The 18,829-nt window shown below is 39.2% G+C and overlaps 2 protein-coding genes across 3 annotated transcripts in view; both read left to right on the plus strand.

The window, feature by feature from the left end:
- npy4r (neuropeptide Y receptor Y4) overlaps positions 1-899 on the plus strand; it is a 22,438-nt gene extending 21,539 nt beyond the window's left edge. For both annotated transcript variants that reach the window (XM_061954843.2, XM_061954917.2), the window contains exon 2: positions 1-899. This exon is cut by the window's left edge and continues 1,695 nt beyond it. The gene's annotated coding sequence lies outside the window, so the exon portion shown is untranslated.
- A 5,599-nt stretch (positions 900-6,498) lies between these two features.
- mcph1 (microcephalin 1) overlaps positions 6,499-18,829 on the plus strand; it is a 56,092-nt gene continuing 43,761 nt past the window's right edge. Inside the window, exons 1-10 of the mRNA XM_061955183.1 lie at positions 6,499-6,642; positions 7,116-7,175; positions 7,267-7,358; positions 12,080-12,198; positions 12,318-12,402; positions 14,482-14,593; positions 14,670-14,801; positions 14,875-14,955; positions 15,542-16,654; positions 17,773-17,882. Coding sequence (XP_061811167.1) covers positions 7,145-7,175; positions 7,267-7,358; positions 12,080-12,198; positions 12,318-12,402; positions 14,482-14,593; positions 14,670-14,801; positions 14,875-14,955; positions 15,542-16,654; positions 17,773-17,882 — 1,875 coding nt within the window. The 5' untranslated portion in view covers positions 6,499-6,642; positions 7,116-7,144. The remainder of the gene's footprint in view (positions 6,643-7,115; positions 7,176-7,266; positions 7,359-12,079; positions 12,199-12,317; positions 12,403-14,481; positions 14,594-14,669; positions 14,802-14,874; positions 14,956-15,541; positions 16,655-17,772; positions 17,883-18,829) is intronic.

An 18,829-nucleotide genomic window follows, 5' to 3' on the forward strand; every position in this document is an offset into this window, starting at 1 on the left:
AAATGTTATGTGAATTTCTCTGGTATGTTTAGTTACTTTTGCATTGATTGCATCTGTGCTGTGAAAATTGGCGTTTTGACACTAAAGAAAAGCTGTTTTGTGGCATTGTAATGAACATTTTTTTTTAATGATGAATGGTGCTTGCACAAGAAGGGTTTAATACAGACCAGTGGTTCTTAACCTGGGTTCGATCGAACCCTAGGGGTTCGGTGAGTCGGACTCAGGGGTTCGGCGGAGGTCAAAACCAGTAACTAGTTACAGATACTAGTTACTTTATTTCAAAAGTAACTCAGTTACTAACTCAGTTACTTACACCAAAAAGTAATGCATTACTGTGAAAAGTAACTATTTAGTTACTTGTTTTTTCCCCCTTTTTTTTAAGGCTCCCATTAATGCCCTTTTAGCCTTCATTTCAGTACTCTTATGGCACTGGAGAATAATACAATGTGTTGATCAACTTGACATGCATTTGCATCACTGAACGCTGCTAAGCAATGTGGTCTACATACAACACACAAAGACAAAGATATGTTTCAAAGGGCCAATTTATTTCAGGCCAGAACAAATTGACAAAACTATTTTAAATAGCTGCAACATAATGGCACTTTAACTTTAACTTTAAGTAGATAGGATCTTTGATCCAAGACACAACTTACATTGAACTAAAATGTTATTTTCTTTGTGCTTGACAAAAGAAAAGTAGTGAGAATGTTAAGACAGTCGACTTCTGGTTTCACCATGATGTCATGTTAGTTGTTATGAGAGTAGCGTATGTGTGTGTGTGTGTGTGTGGCCGTTTAAGATATGACAGCATGTGAGGTGAGTGACGTCAGTGAGTGAGTGGGCGAGAGAAGTGAGGGACCGGCGACAGTGAGTGCGTGCAGGTGCTCTAGCTTGGTGGATGGCTGCGTCCAATAAAGTCACAAAGTTGCAACAAACCGCCGGCCTCGTCATTCACACTCAGCTGTAAAGACCAACTGCCGGGTAAAGTGAAGGTTGTTAGCCCCGAAGTATATAGGCCCTGGAGGAACGTCTCCCATGCGCTCCTCGACTACGGTCTGGAGCCCCGCCCCCACCCACACAAAGCACGCCTCTTCTTTTCCACCGCAGCGCTGCAATAAAACACACTCAGATCTTCTGTTTCTAGCCGATACTACATAAAAAATAACGTAAAATAACGCAGTAACGCATCATGTAGTAACGGTAACTGAGTTACTGAATATAAAAAATAACGCGTTAGATTACTAGTTACCGCCGAAACTAACGGCGCTACAGTATCGCATTACTTTGTAACGCGTTAGTCCCAACACTGGTCAAAACACACCCGACTCATCATGTAAATACAAACTTCTCCCTATCGGCGTATTACGGATACGGCAAGAGCTGACTGGTTTGCAGGTGTGTAATTTGTTGTGAGTTTATGCACTGTGTTGGTTTTGTTGTTTGAACAAGGTGATGTTCATGCACGGTTCATTTTGTGCACCAGTAAAAAAAACATGGTAACACTTTAGTATGGGGAACATATTCACCATTAATTAGTTGCTTATTAACATGCAAATTAGTAACATATTGGCTCTTAACTAGTCATTATTAAGTACTCATTAATGCCTTATTCGGCATGGCCTTATTATAACCTTAACCCTCTAACCCTGACCCTAACCCTAACTAAATAACTCTAAATTAAGTCTTTATTACTTAGAATATGTTCCCCTAGTGTCCAAATAACTCTAAATTAAGTCTTTGTTACTTAGAATATGTTCCCCATACGAGAGTGTTGCCAAAAACATATAACTTTGTCTTGAATTTGAAAAAAAACAACATTTTATTTTTCACTAAAGAAGGGTTCGGTGAATGCACATATGAAACTGGTGGGGTTCGGTACCTCCAACAAGGTTAAGAACCACTGACATAGACGAATGAATAGCCTATAATTTACTTGACTGCTCCACCATTTTATATACATAGGCACTTTTATGTATATTCCGCCAAGGCTGCCTTTTGTCACCGATTCTGTTCATAACCTTTATGGACAGAATTTCTAGGCGCAGTCAGGGCGTTGAGGGTATCTGGTTTGGTGGCTGCAGGATTAGGTCTTTGCTATTTGCAGATGATGTGGTCCTGATGGCTTCATCTGGCCAAGATCTTCAGCTCTCACTGGATCGGCTCGCAGCCGAGTGTGAAGCGACTGGGATGAGAATCAGCACCTCCAAGTCCGAGTCCATGGTTCTCTCCCGGAAAAGGGTGGAGTGCCATCTCCGGGTTGGGGAGGAGATCTTGCCCCAAGTGGAGGAGTTCAAGTACCTCGGAGTCTTGTTCACGAGTGGGGGAAGAGTGGATCGTGAGATCGACAGGCGGATCGGTGCGGCGTCTTCAGTAATGCGGACGCTGTATCGATCTGTTGTGGTGAAGAAGGAGCTGAGCCGGAAGGCAAAGCTCTCAATTTACCGGTCGATCTACGTTCCCATCCTCACCTATGGTCATGAGCTTTGGGTCATGACCGAAAGGACAAGATCACGGGTACAAGCGGCCGAAATGAGTTTCCTCCGCCGGGTGGCGGGGCTCTCTCTTAGAGATAGGGTGAGAAGCTCTGTCATCCGGGGGGAGCTCAAAGTAAAGCCGCTGCTCCTCCACATCAAAAGGAGCCAGATGAGGTAGTTCGGGCATCTGGTCAGGATACCACCCGAACGCCTCCCTAGGAAGGTGTTTTGGGCACGTCTGACCGGTAGGAGGCCACGGGGAAGACCCAGGACACGCTGGGAAGACTATCTCTCCCGGCTGGCCTGGGAACGCCTCGGGATCCCCCGGGAGGAGCTGGACGAAGTGGCTGGGGAGAGGGAAGTCTGGGCTTCCCTGCTTAGGCTGCTGCCCCCGCGACCCGACCTCGGATAAGCGGAAGAAGATGGATGGATGGATGGAGGCACTTTTAGGCAGCCCTATTGGCAGGAAGTTAGTGCAGTATTCACAAACAAACACATTTATTTATCGCTGGACATCACCGCAATAAATGAATTTGAACAAAGTAGGAATAATTCATTTTAAATCTATTATAAACAGCATAAAAAACTGTTTATGACCTTCTAAATATGTTTATCAACATAAGAGCCATCAAGACATTAAATAGCACCCTTCAGTCACTAATTCAATATAGTAATGCTGCCTGAAACTGAGCCAATCAGCCAATCAGCAGGCACGGTACTGAACAGTGCCCTCTGGTTGGTCTCCTCCCGTGGTCAATACTACTGTGGTTTTGATATTTATAGTTTATTTAGTCATCTTATTGCTCGAGCATGCTTAGTTCAGGACCAAAATAGTGTAGAATATGCTTTAAAAATGATTCAAAAGAAAATCTGTGAAGCCATAATATTTTAAGCCTGATGTGGCAACGTATGACTTTAGTTTGTCCATTTCCACCAAAAAATACACGGAAATATGGTTAAACCCTGGTTGACTGTTAGATTTAGGGTAACTGTTTAAGTTGATGGGGATTATTTGTAGTCAGCTTGGATATATCCCTGCCAATCTGCTGGGTTAAAAGTATACAGTCGCGACGGTGGGCATGGTGTTCCTGGGATTAAAGGCCTCACCTTTTCTCCTCCAAACATATTGCTGGGTATTGTGGCCAAACAGCTCAATTTTTGTTTCATCTGACATTACATGGACATAGATAAGACCTTCGGGAGGAAAGTTCTGTGGTCAGATGAAACAAAAATTGAGCTGTTTGGTCACAATACCTAGTAATATGTTTGAAGGAGAAAAGGTGAGGCCTTTAATCCCAGGAACACCATTCCTACCATCAAGCATGGTGGTGGTAGTATTATGCTCTGGGCCTGTTTTGCTGCCAATGGAACTGGTGCTTTACATAGAGTAAATAGGACAATGAAAAAGGAGGATTACCTCCAAATTCTTCAGGACAACCTAAAATCATCAGCCCGGAGGTTGGGTCTTGGGCGCAGTTGGGTGTTCCAACAGGACAATGACCCCAAACACATGTCAAAAGTGGTAAAGGAATGGCTAAATCAGGCTAGAATTAAGGTTTTAGAATGGCCTTCCCAAAGTCCTGACTTAAACCCCATTGAGAACATGTGGACAATGCTGAAGAAAAAAGTCCATGTCAGAAAACCAACACATTTAGCTGAACTGCACTGCACCAATTTTGTCAAGAGGAGTGGTCAAAAATTCAACCAGAAACTTGCCAGAAGCTTGTGGATGGCTACCAAAAGCGCCTTATTGCAGTGAAACTTGCCAAGGGACATGTAACCAAATTTTAACATTGCTGTATGTATACTTTTGATCCAGCAGATTTGGTCACATTTTCAGTAGACCCATAATAAATTCATAAAAGAACCAAACTTCATTAATGTTTTTGTGACCAACAAGTATGTGCTCCAATCACTCTATCACAAAAAAATAAGAGTTGAAGAAATGATTGGAACCTCAAGACAGCCATGACATTATGTTCTTTACAAGTGTATGTAAACTTTTGACCACGACTGTATATTTATATATATATATATATATATATATATATATATATATATATATATATATATATATATATATATATATATATATATATATATATATCCATCCATCCATCCATCCATTTTCTACCGCGTATTCCCTTCGGGGTCGCGGGGGGCGCTGGAGCCTAACTCAGCTACAATCGGGCGGAAGGCAGGGTACACCCTGGACAAGTCGCCACCTCATCGCAGGGCCAACACAGATAGACAGACAACATTCACACTCACATCCACACACTAGGGCCAATTTAGTGTTGCCAATCAACTTATCCCCAGGTGCATGTCTTTGGAGGTGGGCCCCCCGCGACCCCAAAAGGGAATAAGCGGTAGAAAATGGATGGATGGATATATATATATATATATATATATATATATATATATATATATATATATATATATATATATGGTTTATCTGACTGCCGTTACACCTCAACATCTCAACATGTAGAAGGACAAAATATTTCTCTAAAAATATTACTTTATATATTACTCAACGTATACTGCATAATTATTTTCTATATAATAATTGTATTGTGTTAGTCTTGTAATGACCCTACTTACATTGTGTAAGAGACTATGATGTTGTACACTAGTTTTTCCCATTCAAACCATGCAGACAACTATCCGTGTGTCCTTTTTTTCCCCTATTTTGAGTAGGTGGGGGGGTTTACATACACAACTTGAATGCGTATATGTATTTTTACCCCAAAAAAGAAAAGAAAGATGGGTTGAGTGATCTGTAAACTAAATATTCTGGACATGAAAGAGTCCCCAAAATGTTGTCATTGTTTGATACGTATGTTTTAGGTGAAAGTAATGGTATCAGACAGGTGTGTCAAACGTACGGCCCGTGGGCCGGATCAGGCCCGCAAACAGGTTTTATCCGGCCCGCAGGATGAGTTTGCTAAGTATAAAAATGAGACGAAATTTTTGAATGGAAGAAACTGCTGTGCTAAATGTGTCCATTAGATGTCGCAATAGCAATTCTTTATATATTTGTAGATTATGCTACATATGTAAAAAAAACATGATGTTAGGAAAAGGAGCAAATTACATAAATAACATCCTGGAATTTGATTTTGATATATTTTTTTTATCTTGATAGATTGAAAATTAACACCAATGAGTTGACTGATGAACATTATCACATAATTTATTCAGAAAGTATAAAGATAGGCTCCAGCGCCCCCCGCGACCCCAAAGGGAATAAGCGGTAGAAAATGGATGGATGGAAGTATAAATAACGACAAATAAACATAGAATACTATTATCCGCAACATGTAAGTGTAAAAAACAACAACCCAACAACATTGTGATTTGTACATTTTCAGAATGTGCTTGTTCTATTTTTAAACAAAGAAAACAATCTGAAGTTGTCTTAATTTTTAAGTTATCGTGCCGTGATTTTACCAGTCCGGCCCACTTGGGAGTAGATTTTTCTCACTGTGGCCTCCGATCTAAAATGAGTTTGACACCACTGGTATATGACTTAAAGAGGGAAAATAGGAATATGCAGCAGTATTTGGTAAAAATTAAATGAGTATTTTAATTGATTGATTGATTGAAACTTTTATTAGTAGATTGCACAGTACAGTACATATTCCGTACAATTGACCACTAAATGGTAACACTTAGTGGTGTATAATGTAGCCCTGCGATGAGGTGGCGAGCCCTGCGATGAGTTGGCGACTTGTCCAGGGTGTACACCGCCTTCCGCCCGATTGTAGCTGAGATAGGCTCCAGCGCCCCCCGCGACCCCAAAGGGAATAAGCGGTAGAAAATGGATGGATGGATGGATGGTAACACGTACCCGAATAAGTTTTTCAACTTGTCGGGGTCCACGTAAATCAATTCATGGAAATACATGGTACTGACCTCTTGATAATCATTAAGCTTAATTGTAATTGATTTGTAATAAAACATACGAAAAAGATTAAATAAAAACATTATTACAGAATTCATATCAACGTACCTTTTTCCGGAAGTGACGTTTATCTCTCAGCCAATCATCACTCTTTATCCCACAATGCACTGCGTCACAAACGGCAAGCGCGAATTATCTCAAGCCACACTTTCCTTTTGTTCGATATTGGACGGTTTAAAAACCCCTTTGTCACATAAAGTAAGTGCTCAACACACGTATTAGAGTATAACAAAAATGTGTCGGCGACTTGTTAATAGTTGGCGCACTTCAAACACGCCCATGTGCAACAAGTAAGTTAAGCGTTAGCCTCGATGCTAAAGTCGAAAGCCCGCGGGATAATGGCGCTCGCGGCTCGATTGTTGATGAAAGGCAGTCATAGGGGACATTACACCTCGCTATTGATTCTTGCGTCATTGTTGAGGTCTACGCGTCTGGGTGTCGAGTTTCTCCTGGTGTGTCTGTGCTGAGGTCGATTGACAGCAACTGCGCCGGGCAGTCATTTGTGAGAACGGATATCGTTTAGTATTGACCTGTGCACCATCTCCATTCTTTCTTCTCGTCCACCATTGAGTCTGTTGTCATAGAGATGGAGCAAAATACACGATCGTTGAATTATGTCATCCACAATGCAGTTTAAGTCAGCATCTTGCTTATGAAATTATTTTGTGAAGGGCAATCTTGGAACTGAAGGCGGCCAGTAATGACAACAAGCAACACTACGGTTCTTAAAGGTAATGTACATCATCAGCACATTGACCTCATGATGCGGCATCGGTTCACGGCTTGTGTTTGTGTCTGTGCCGTGGATCAACATCATCCCAGATGTCGTTGCCTATGTGGATGTGTGGTCATCTGACAAGAGAGCCAACTATTCGAAACCGTTTATTCAGCAGCTACTGGAAATGGGTGCTCAGGTAATGACAAATTCATTTATTTATTTTCTAACCTCTAACCTAATCACATTTCATCAAACATATATTAATGTTGTTGCCTTAGGGCAGGGGTCGGCAACCTTTACCACTCAAAGAGCCATTTTGACCCGTTTCACAAAATAAAGAAACAATGGGAGCCACAAAACTCTTTTGGAATTTAAAATGAAATAACACTGCATACAAAGTTGTTTTTTTTGCTTTGTGCTATGTATAAACCAGGGGTCTCTGACACGCGGCCCGCACCTTAATATGAAAATGTAATGTTAGTGCGGCCCGCAAGTTTTATATGAATGCCGCTTGACAGCATCACACATGCCAACCCTCCCAATTTGTCCGGGAGACTCCCGAATTTCAGAGCAACTATTCTCTCGAACGTGTGCTGATTTTCATCCAAACAACAATAATAAGGGCGTGCTATGATGGCACTGTCTTTAGTGCCCTCTCCAACCTGTACAAACAGCTTGCCAGCCCAGTCACATGTTGAATGCGGCTTCTGCAGACACATACAGTGACTGCAAGGCATACTTGTTCAACAGCCATACATGTCACAGTGAGGGTGCCCGTTTAAACAACTTTAACACTCTTACTAATATGCGCCACACTGTGAACCCACACCAAACAAGAATGACAAACACATTTCGGGAGAACATCTGCACCGTAACACAACAGAACAAATACCCAGAATCCCATGCATCCCCCCCTTCCCCCGTGCGTCGGTTGGGGGGGGGGGGCGGCGTTTGGTGGTAGCGGGGGTGTATAATGTAGCCCGGAAGAGTTAGGGATGCATGGGATTCTGGGTATTTGTTCCGTTGTGTTTATGTTGTGTTATGGTGTGGATGTTCTCCCGAAATGTGTTTGTCATTCTTGTTTGGTGTGGGTTCACAGTGTGGCGCATATTAGTAAGAGTGTTAAAGTTGTTTATATCACAACCCTCAGTGTATCCCGTATGGCTGTTGACCAAGTATGCCTTGCAGTCATTTACGTGTGTAAGCAGAGGCCGCATACTACATGTGACCGGGCCGGCACGCAGATATCATGGTGTAAAAGCGGACGCGACGACATGTTGTGGAGGACGTTAAAGGCAGTGCCATCACAGCACACCCTCAATATTGTTGTCCGGGTGAAAATCGGAGAATGTTTGCCCCGGGAGATTTCCGGGAGAGGCACTGAAATCCGGAAACCTCCCGGAAAAATCGGGGGGGTCGGCAAGTATGCAGCTGAGCCGCATCAGAGTGCTCAAAGAGCCGCATGCGGCTCCGGAGCCGCGAGTTACTGACCCCTGCCCTAGGGGAAACTGGGTAACACATGGTGCACTGACAAAGCTTAACCTATCGGTACTATAACAATCAACAAGGTTAATATAGTTCGCTTCTCTTTCTTCCCCTCCATTTATCTGCTTTCTTTTGTATTTCATGTTATTACATTTTGCATTTGAACAATTGTATTGTTGATAATAGAGGTAATTATTGTTATTATTCATTTTCAATAGTGCTATTTCTATTGGTATTTGTATTGCTCCATTTGTAGTATAATAATGCTCATTGTCATTTCTGTATTATTTCTTTCACAAACTGCTTCTTTGCTATCACTTTTACCATCATATTTGTACAAATGTAGCTTACCACCACCAGGTGTGAATGAATGATGGGTTCCTACTAGGCCTGCAACAACTAATCGATTATAAAAATAGTTGGCGATTAATTTAGTCATCGATTCGTTGGATCTATGCGCATGCGCAGAGGCTACTTTTTTTTATTATTATTTTTTTTTATAAACCTTTATTTATAAACTGCAACATTTACAAACAGCTGAGAAACAATAATCAAAATAAGTATGGTGCTAGTGTGCTGTTTTTTTTCCAATAAAATACTGGAAAGGATAGAAATGTAGTTTGTCTTTTTTATCCGATTATTAATCGATTAATCGAAGTAATAATGGACAGATTAATCGATTATCAAATTAGTTGTTAGTTGCAGCCCTAGTTCCCACTTCTCTGTGAGCGCTTTGAGTATCTAACAATAGAAAAGCGCGATATAAAATCGAATCCATTATTATTATTTATTATTATATCCTATTTGCTGATGTTGTTCTATTGTTGTTGTGTTTGCTGTTGTTGTTGTCTCTCTGTCTTATCCCCCTCTTGTGCCCACAATTTCCCCCTCTGTCTTTGTTTTTTCTCCTTCTATCCCCTCCTGCTCCGGCCCGGCTGCACCAAATAATAATATAAATCCATTTAATAAAGTCAAATATAAATAAGGCAACAATAGAAGTATCCCACACTTCTCTTTTGTAAAGTAAATGTGTACAGCCGATATGGGCATCTACATCAACAATATGATTTGCCTGAGTAGCTGGATAGGACAAATAAAATACAAAAAAAAAAAATATATATATATTTTTTTTTTTCTAACCTCGTTCAGAGTCACCAGTGAGCTGAAGCCTATCCTAGATGATTTTAGATGAGAAGTGGGAGTACAGCCTAAACTTGTTGCCAGTCAATAACCAGTCATACAAATTAAATTAGAGCCTAACGTGTTGTAGTACTAGAAAACCTAATCGTTGTAACTGAAAAATCTGGTTTTGAATTTTGAAAAATACATCAGTCTTTTCCAAATTAATAATAAGATAGGTTTCCCCCAAATTGCCATTTTACCTGTGGCATTGGGAGCATGGTCAATGTGACAACAACCTATAAATTGTATAATCTGCAAAGATTAGATTAGTTTATTTCAAAGGGGACAATGCAATTTCATAAAACACATGACTGCCCATGGTTAAAAAAGCCAAAATTAGCCAGAAGGCTAGTTTTCATCTGTAGTCCCCTGGCCATGATGTAAAAAAAGGTGGTAAAATTACAATTTAAAAGAAAAAGAAAAAAAGCACACAATACATATACAATATGATAAAAAATAAAATACAACATAACATTTATCTTAGCATCAAAACAGGCTCATCTTTTAGTGCTGGCAGCTGTAGGCGTTGATAAACCACATTTATAAAAATTGTTGTGAAGGCCTTGTAAATTGTGACCAGTTTAACCTCCTCAGGTACTGAGTTCCACACATTTGCGCTCCTTACTGACCAGGCCGACTTACGGTACTGAAAGTGCTCCTGCGCAGAGGAATATAACAGAGCTGCATCGAGCCTGACGTCACACTTGCTTCGCGATGCTGCTCGAGCTGCACTTTATATCTTTAAAAGAGTCCACAAACAGTTGTTGTGGATATTGAGAGACAGACGTAAAGAGTCTTTAAACACAAGTACAGTCTCCAATAACACCGTAAAAATATGCTACAATTTTTGCTAGTCATTCTTAATAGAGAAAACGTCATTACAAGGATTGGAGAAGTCACTAGAAACTGAAAACAAATCTCAACAAAGGACACAATAAGCAGCAACAATGTTATAATAGAGCAAAATAATATAAGAAAATAATATATGTTAATTCAAAATAACAGAACTGATTTGAAATGTATGTATAACATTTCTTTAGCCTTTTTAAAGAAAATATAGGCATGAACGATGTGTACGCTTTATGATGGCGTCATTTTGACCATGTCTGTCATGATGCCACGTCCTCCGCAGTTGATGGCAAGTGACCCACGCGAAATTAAGGTCAAATCTCTGAATCTGGGGAAAAAGAAAAATGAAACTGTGAAAAATAAGATATGAATCACAATATATTAGAGTGAAAAATTTAGATAAAGAATGTATTCAAAATAATTACCAAAGTGAATTATACACATATTCAACATGAAAAAAATGTTTACTCTTATTTTTATTTTAAAATCAACACTGATTGAAAATTCAACATCAAGACATACATTTTTCAGATTGATAGGTTGATTGGCAACACTAAATTGGCCCTAGTGTGTAAATGTGAGTGTGAATGTTGTCTGTCTATCTGTGTTGGCCCTGCGATGAGGTGGCGACTTGTCCAGGGTGTACCCCGCCTTCCGCCCGATTGTAGCTGAGATAGGCTCCAGTGCCACCCGCGACCCCGAAGGGAATAAGCGGTAGAAAATGGATGGATGGAAGTTAATATTTTCAAGTACCGGTACAAAGTTTTGGCCCGAATTTAGCTCCATGGTCGCATGCCCCACCTTGCTCCCGAATTATAGATTAACTTGGCTGGGAGAAACACTACTTTAAAAACAATACATGTGAATGCTGTGAGCTGCTCTTGCTTGGCTAAAATTTGGTAGGAAAAAAATAGGGGTGCACAATAATGGAAACTGATGACGGATGATTTCCAGATCTTTAGAACAAAACAAAAAAATACACATTTTCCTCAAAAGCATTATAAGGAATGGTGTTATGATTTGTACAACTTTAAATACTTTTGTTCTATTTATTTTCATTTGTTAAATAGTTTTGTTGTTTTTAGGTTTTACTGATGTTAACTTCTTTTTACACTTTCTAAGTTTTATTTACATTAATGACACAAAGTGAAAATATCTGACGCAAACAATTTTTATTGTAGATTTTATAATGACACCCGTTTGACCTTGTAACAGAATATTTATTTTCATTGTTCCATATTATGGACACAATTGTTTACTGTGTAAACAAAGCTTGGTTGTGTTCAACTTTAAAAAAGTAGAGGGGCCCACCGCTTAGGATTAACATTGCTTTGTTGTAAATTGCACCAGCTTTTCACACTGCCACTTTGCAGGTTTAACATAACATACAATTATTTTCAGGTATCAAAAACATTCAATAAACAAGTCACCCATGTTGTATTTCACAACGGTCATCCTGCGACATGGAGGAAAGCCAAGAAAAGTCACGTGAAGCTTGTCTCTGTCCTTTGGATAGACAGGTATGGATGACACTTTACACACGGAAATAGTTTACTTTTTATGTTAATTGTATGTGCAGATTGTATTATTTGGAGACAGTGAGGGGAGGATTAATGGTTATTGCTGAAATGATGTGCAGATGTCATGAAGAAGGAGTGCATGGGGATGAAGAGTTGTATCCAGCCTCAAACGATGAAAGTAATCCAGTATTAAGAAACAAGAAAGTGAGTATAGCCAGACAAAAATGTAATGCTTTAGTTTTTTGTCATTATAAAGTGATTTACTGCACAACAGTTGTATGTGAAATTGACAAGTGATTGTCATAATTTTCCAAAACACATTTGGTCAATGTTTTTCCTTGAAATTGCTTCCAAAAAAGATTACTTTAGGTAATAAGCCATTGTTCATTAGACAGTGGGGAAAATAAGATTTCACAGCAGCAAAAATGCTCCATTTGCTGTTGATGTCACCTCAAACTTAACATTTCTTCAACTAGTAGATGCAGTGGTTCCTCGGTTTTTGTTAGCAACCTGATCCAAAAGGTCAGACGAAGTTCAAATCGTAAGAAAAGCCAACAAAAAAATGACCATAAGAAATAATGCAGACCCAATGAATCTGTTTCAGACACCCAATAATATTCACACACACAACACATTTTATAAAATATTATGGTTTTATATGCAGGAAACAATGACGAATGAAATAGATGAATTAACATTTAACATCACCTTTATTGAAGACTGCAATGAGTGGGTAAGGTGAGCCACGAGGATGCCAGCTACATACTTTGCTACAAGGTGTTTCTTGAACTTTTTTTAATTAAAGTACTGCCACGTGCAACTTTCTTTGGCCCAATGGTATGTTATTTTGCAGCCGATACTCGATGCACTTAAAAAAATTAAAAAGCACAGTGACTGAGTCACCAACGCGTGAAATTCTTTGTCTATTTGATTATGCAGGCTAACAGACCATTTTTTAATAAGGTTGTCAAAAGATCCGTCAGTACCAAATATTGGAGAACCCTTTTTCCTCAGAGAGCCATGTCAATTCTTGTTGTGTGATCACTGAGCAGTCAGTGCCAAAGAATGCCTGCTGTCTAAAAAAATGAGCCAGTGTTTCCCACATATTTATTTATTTGTTTCAGTCTGGCTCAAATGTGGATTTAGCGCTTCCGATCCGCTCTAGCTCATAAACATTTTTATAATGGAAGTATGGAGGATTGCATTGTAACTCCGCTTCACAACGCACCTCATATGCACCTGGTTTTACAGAGAATAAGACTAAGTAGAAGGGGTCTCTGTTACCAATATAGTGACTTTAAGCGAATATAGGTACGCATTTAAAATGGAAAGGCGTGTGTCTTTCATCATGTACTGGTATTTTGTAAAAAAATATAAATACAAGAGTGACACCGGAGATCCGCCACCACAAGCCATGGGACTGTCCATTATCACTGCTGTGCAAGATGTGCAGAAAACCTTCCAACCCAACCTCAAACTGTAAGTTATAAGGGAGAGAGCTTAGAGACATGTTTGGTGTTTGGTAACACTTTGCCCTCTTGGTGAAATAAGTATAAACCATTTGTGTAACAATGCTCTTTTTTTTTTTTATAAGGCTTTGGCACATTGAAGGAATAAAATTAATTTAAAAAACTGACACAAATTGAAAAATAGAAACACTGAAACTGTTGATACTGAAATAAAACAAAAATATATATTTTTTAATGTTTTAGCCTTTTTATTGGCCTATTTCATTACAAACTACATTATGTCACACCACCAATATATTGAAATAATATAAAGGACAATATTGTTTTATATACTTGAAGGCTACTGCTGTACAATTTTTTATGTAAAATAGTTGACTGTTGGTATTTATGAGCATATTTATAAGGAAATAATTATTTTTTGAAAGTGTAGTTACTTCTTGGCAGCCTGTATTGCAATTAGTTCTGTGCAGAAAGATGTTGAAGCACAGTGATTCTAAATACTTGACAGTTTGAAATAGTTTTCATTTAATTTAACAAGATAGTGACTGTAAAAGTACATTGGTTAGTTTTTTGTTTTTTTCTTAAATCGTGGTATTGATAATCGTAGAAATTAACAGGTATAGCTATCAACTACTGAAATCCTAGTATCGTAACAACCCTAGTTTGTTACATGCAGTATTAATCTGTACGATAATTAAGACGGCATACCGTACATAAACTGGCAATATTTTTGGTAAAATAGTGGGGTGTACGAAAACCAAGGTACCACTGCACTCTTAAAACGTCCTAACATATTTGTGCTTTTTTGGTGTAGCACCGTTGCATGCAGCCCAGAGACTGTCCACAGAGGACGCCAGAAAATGACAGACGCATGAAGAAGAAGTTAGATAAGTTGATGAAGGACATGGCTCCCAAGCAACCAATGTGTAAGTGATCAGGCTGTTTTTGACATTTGTACAACTAAGCTCACTAGCAAATGATGGAGTATTTTTGCCTCCACAGTCATAGATGTGTCACCTATTTTTATTGATGAAGACAGTGGAATTGTGTACAGCCCTTCGTGTAAAAGGGCCGATTACATGGCAGAGCGGTTAAAAGACATGAAAGAGAAACATGCAAATATCTCACCCACTGGTAAGTAAAACAATGAGTAAAATATTTCATTTTTCTGCAATGTCAAACATTTACCATCAGACTTTTTTTTCAGCCTCACAATTGATTGAATCCTCTTCCCCCTCTGGGCCAAAGCCCTTGCTTGGGAACTCACCAACCGTCTTCAAATTTTTGTGTAAGCACTGCCAATTTTTTGTAATAGCAATAAATAATAAATAGATAAGTCTTTACAGTATTAAGTAATAGATCATTTGCAATGACCTTCCGAAGAAAGCCTCTCCTTGCCGTTTAGGAATAATAAGATTCAATACAAAACTGCTTGCAAAACAAAAGGTTTGATTATACATAATATTCTGATTGTGGGATATTTTTTTTTCTATAACGAAACCAACCAAGACTGAAACATGTCTTTTTTTTTGTAACATGCATTTGTATTAGATTGCAGTATTATTAGTATTTAACTGAAACCTACAAAACGAAATGCACAATGAAAAACTAGAAGGCTTTTTCATGGTGTGGGTGTGCTGTCTGCATGTGCACCATTGACTTGCATTTATTCTTCTGACAGCTCCTAAGAAATACATCCCTTTGGCTAGATGCATCGTGTTGTTTAATTTAAGTTTGCCTTTTTACAATGTCACACTGGGTGGGTGGCATACAATCTGTTGTGGGAAGTGTTGCAGAGATGCATAAAACCATATTTGATTCATACATTGTGTGTTTTGGATGCAATATTTAAATTTGATATTTTTCTTTTAAAGATGATAATCCAGACGATGATTCCAGTGCCTCTGTTGCTGCGCTCGGCCACTCTGCTGATAAGGAAAATGCCTGTAAAGAAAGTGACACAACTGAGCATACCCAACATGACAAGTACCTTACCAAAGAATTTGAAAAGTCTTGGCTGTCACCATGCCCTTTGAAATGTCCGGACTTTGAGACAAGTGAGGAAGAAGGTACCATACAAACAAAACCAATAAGGTCTTCAATTGGGAAAAAAACAACAGAGAAAGCCAAGTCTGTGGGTGTAATACAAAGTGATGTGAAGGAGGTGACATCTGCTGATGGCAAAGGGACTGGCAAAGAAAAGCGTAAGTCACGCACAGAATCCTGCAGTCCTGTTGGTAAACCACTGGAACAGTCAGCCGACAAATCTGAAAAGGGAAGGCGAAGTATTCAAGCAACAAAGACCATGGTAGGGACAAAGACTTCTAACTCTCCTGGTGCTGTGAACTCGTCTGGCTGCCTCTTGGCACCAACCATATCAGGACCTGACTACTCTCCATTTCAGAAAAAGCGAACAAGACGCAAACCCTCTCTTTCTGCACTTGCACATTTGTTTAGTCAGTCCAGCGACTCTCAAAATGTTGCTTCCATTTCCAATGATGTGGGGGATGATATGTTCGAGGACTTCTTCTCCATGCCTAATGACCACAAAATACCCAAGAAGCCTCTTTTGCCTGGTCTGCATGAAATGAGAGATCTCCACATTCCCTTTAGGATGGACTCTGTCCCAAAGAAAAGAAAACAAAGGAGAAGTGATAATGCTGAAACAGCAACCAACAACTCTAAGAAGAAGAGAGTGGAGAAAAGTGGGGACAAGTGCAGTCGTCAACAGTCTGTTGCAAAAACAGAGCATGAAAGTCCTCCACAACAGAATGTCAAGGAGTCCCTGCCTGCATTGGATCCTCCAAATGCCACACTAACACTGATTGCTAAAAGCAAACGGCAAAGCACTTTACCATTTGTTAAATCCAGTGGAAGTGCAGCAAAACCGGTATCTGCCTCTGTTCGGTCACCAAAGCCAACAAATGGGGCGACATCCTTGGAGCTGCGGAATCACACTGTTTGTCATTTATCTCACACTTTTCAAAGTGAGTAGCAAGGGATCCACATTATAGACTAGACTAGAGTATAGTATATGAATGAACTATAACAAATTGTCCAGGTTTCAAAAATATATAAAAATGAACTTGGGGAGGTTTGTAATCCCTGGGTCTAAATTATGGACTAAACAAATTATTTTTATTACTGCCTGGACCCCCAAAAAGTAATCATCTGAATTTAACACCAAATAGGTATGAGCCTCCCATTGGATAATTACTGCATAGGCTATTGAGTTTCAATTGGCAACCGGTTATTTAAGCCAAACTAATGCAGTGAGTAGCATGTTATTTGTTGAATAGTGTCAAAAGACATGTCTTGTGGTTGTGAATACATTTTAAAATTATGGGTATGCATCAAGCATGAAAAAAACAGCTGAAGCGATTGCAGAAACTATTAAAATTAGGTTTGAACTGTCCCAACACATAAAGTAGTTTGTAGTTTGAATCTCCTGTCATTAATACAATACATTTTATTTAAAAAAGAAAAACAATTGGACAGCAAAAAATTAAAGATTGTAGAAGCATGCCATAATCAAAGCTCAGGGCAGCTCATTAAAAATTGGTGTAAACGTTTGGGCCAGGCAGTGTATAATCCCCTGTAACATGTCTGCAATGCAATTACTTTTTTTTTACCTAAGATGTTTTTGTGGCATTATTTCTTGTATTAAAGATTTGTTTAAAAAATGCCCATGACTACTCCATAAAGTATCATGTTTACAAGCAACTCATTTACTCAGTTCTTCTGGTTTTGTATTCAATGTGTTAAAAACATTGAGGACACATTTACTGTTAATAAACTCTGTGTAACAATATAGTTCACGCTAATAACTAACATGCAGAATAGCTGACAATTTGAGCAAAGTGGCATTACATAAACATTGACTTCTAAGTGGTATATCAGTTACATATGAAATACTCTGTGTGTGCATAACGGTAGTAATAATACAGTATCTGTGCACTTTCTACTTCATGTTTAATACTGTGTATGGTACTTTAGGAACTTTTATTGGGTGTAATGTTAGTTTGAGGTCAGCTATTATGGCACGAACGCAATGTCGCTTGTGTGTTTGACGGTTTTCACTTGTTATGCCTTGTTACCAATTTAGGCAAAGGAAGTGAACAAAAATCTGCAGCTGCTCTAACTGAGCTCCCAATTGAAGGCCGGGAGAATCAGAATAAGCACACCGACACAAGTGAGAAAATCAACAAAGCAAAGGTACTTAAATTGATCAATTCTGTCTCAGAGTAATTGTTCAGATGTTCCAGGCTACAGTGTATGCTGGTTTTGACAGGCTGCATCATTATGTGGTGCTCCACTCTGCCTAAATTTCCTCCCAATTCACTTGGACACAATTGTACTGCAGCTGCAAAATATGATGTAATACTATCAGGCATTGTTTTCCATGATACAGACCGTTTAGGATCACACGCCTAGCATGTGGGTGGTGTGTCACTCCTATTTAGATACATTTCCTTGTTGAGGCTGTTAGCTTCCATTGATGTCGGGAATTGACTCTCCTGGCCAAGGAGCTTCTGTCTGTCTGGTCCTCGGGTTCTTCCTGTGTTTAGCCCCCTGTGATGATAGCATATAACTTCCTCTTTGTGACCTGGTCTTTGTTTTCTTTATGCTGTAAACTCAACATGATGCAGCTGAAAAAAGCTAAACATTGCATCCTATACCCCATAGAGCAGGCCTGGGCAATTATTTTGCCTCGGGGGCCAAATTTTGAGAAAAAAATGTGTCTGGGGGCCGGAATATCTATTTTTAGGAACACTTAAGACAAAATCTCACAATAATGTCTGAAACCAAAAAAATGTTATGACAGACCGCCTTAAAAAACGGAATGGAATTTAAATTAATTTTTACTAAATGAGACACCCAGAATGTACATGAAAATAAAGAATGGGGGATTTACGATATTAACTATCAAGGACAAAACACTGAATATTGACAACATATGAACGTCACACACCCTTTCTCGATCGACATATTTTACGATCAAGCAACAAAAATGCAACAAACACAGCAAAATATGAACTCAAAGGGTACAAAACAAACCCACCTACAATCTGATATATCTGATACATCACTAAGCTTTAGAACTTTGTTGTATAAATCTACTTCCGGGTCTGTCCCTGACACCTGCATTTCAGGCTCTGTGG

Source organism: Nerophis lumbriciformis, linkage group LG02 (genome assembly GCF_033978685.3).
Source record: "Nerophis lumbriciformis linkage group LG02, RoL_Nlum_v2.1, whole genome shotgun sequence".
Lineage (NCBI taxonomy): Eukaryota > Metazoa > Chordata > Actinopteri > Syngnathiformes > Syngnathidae > Nerophis > Nerophis lumbriciformis.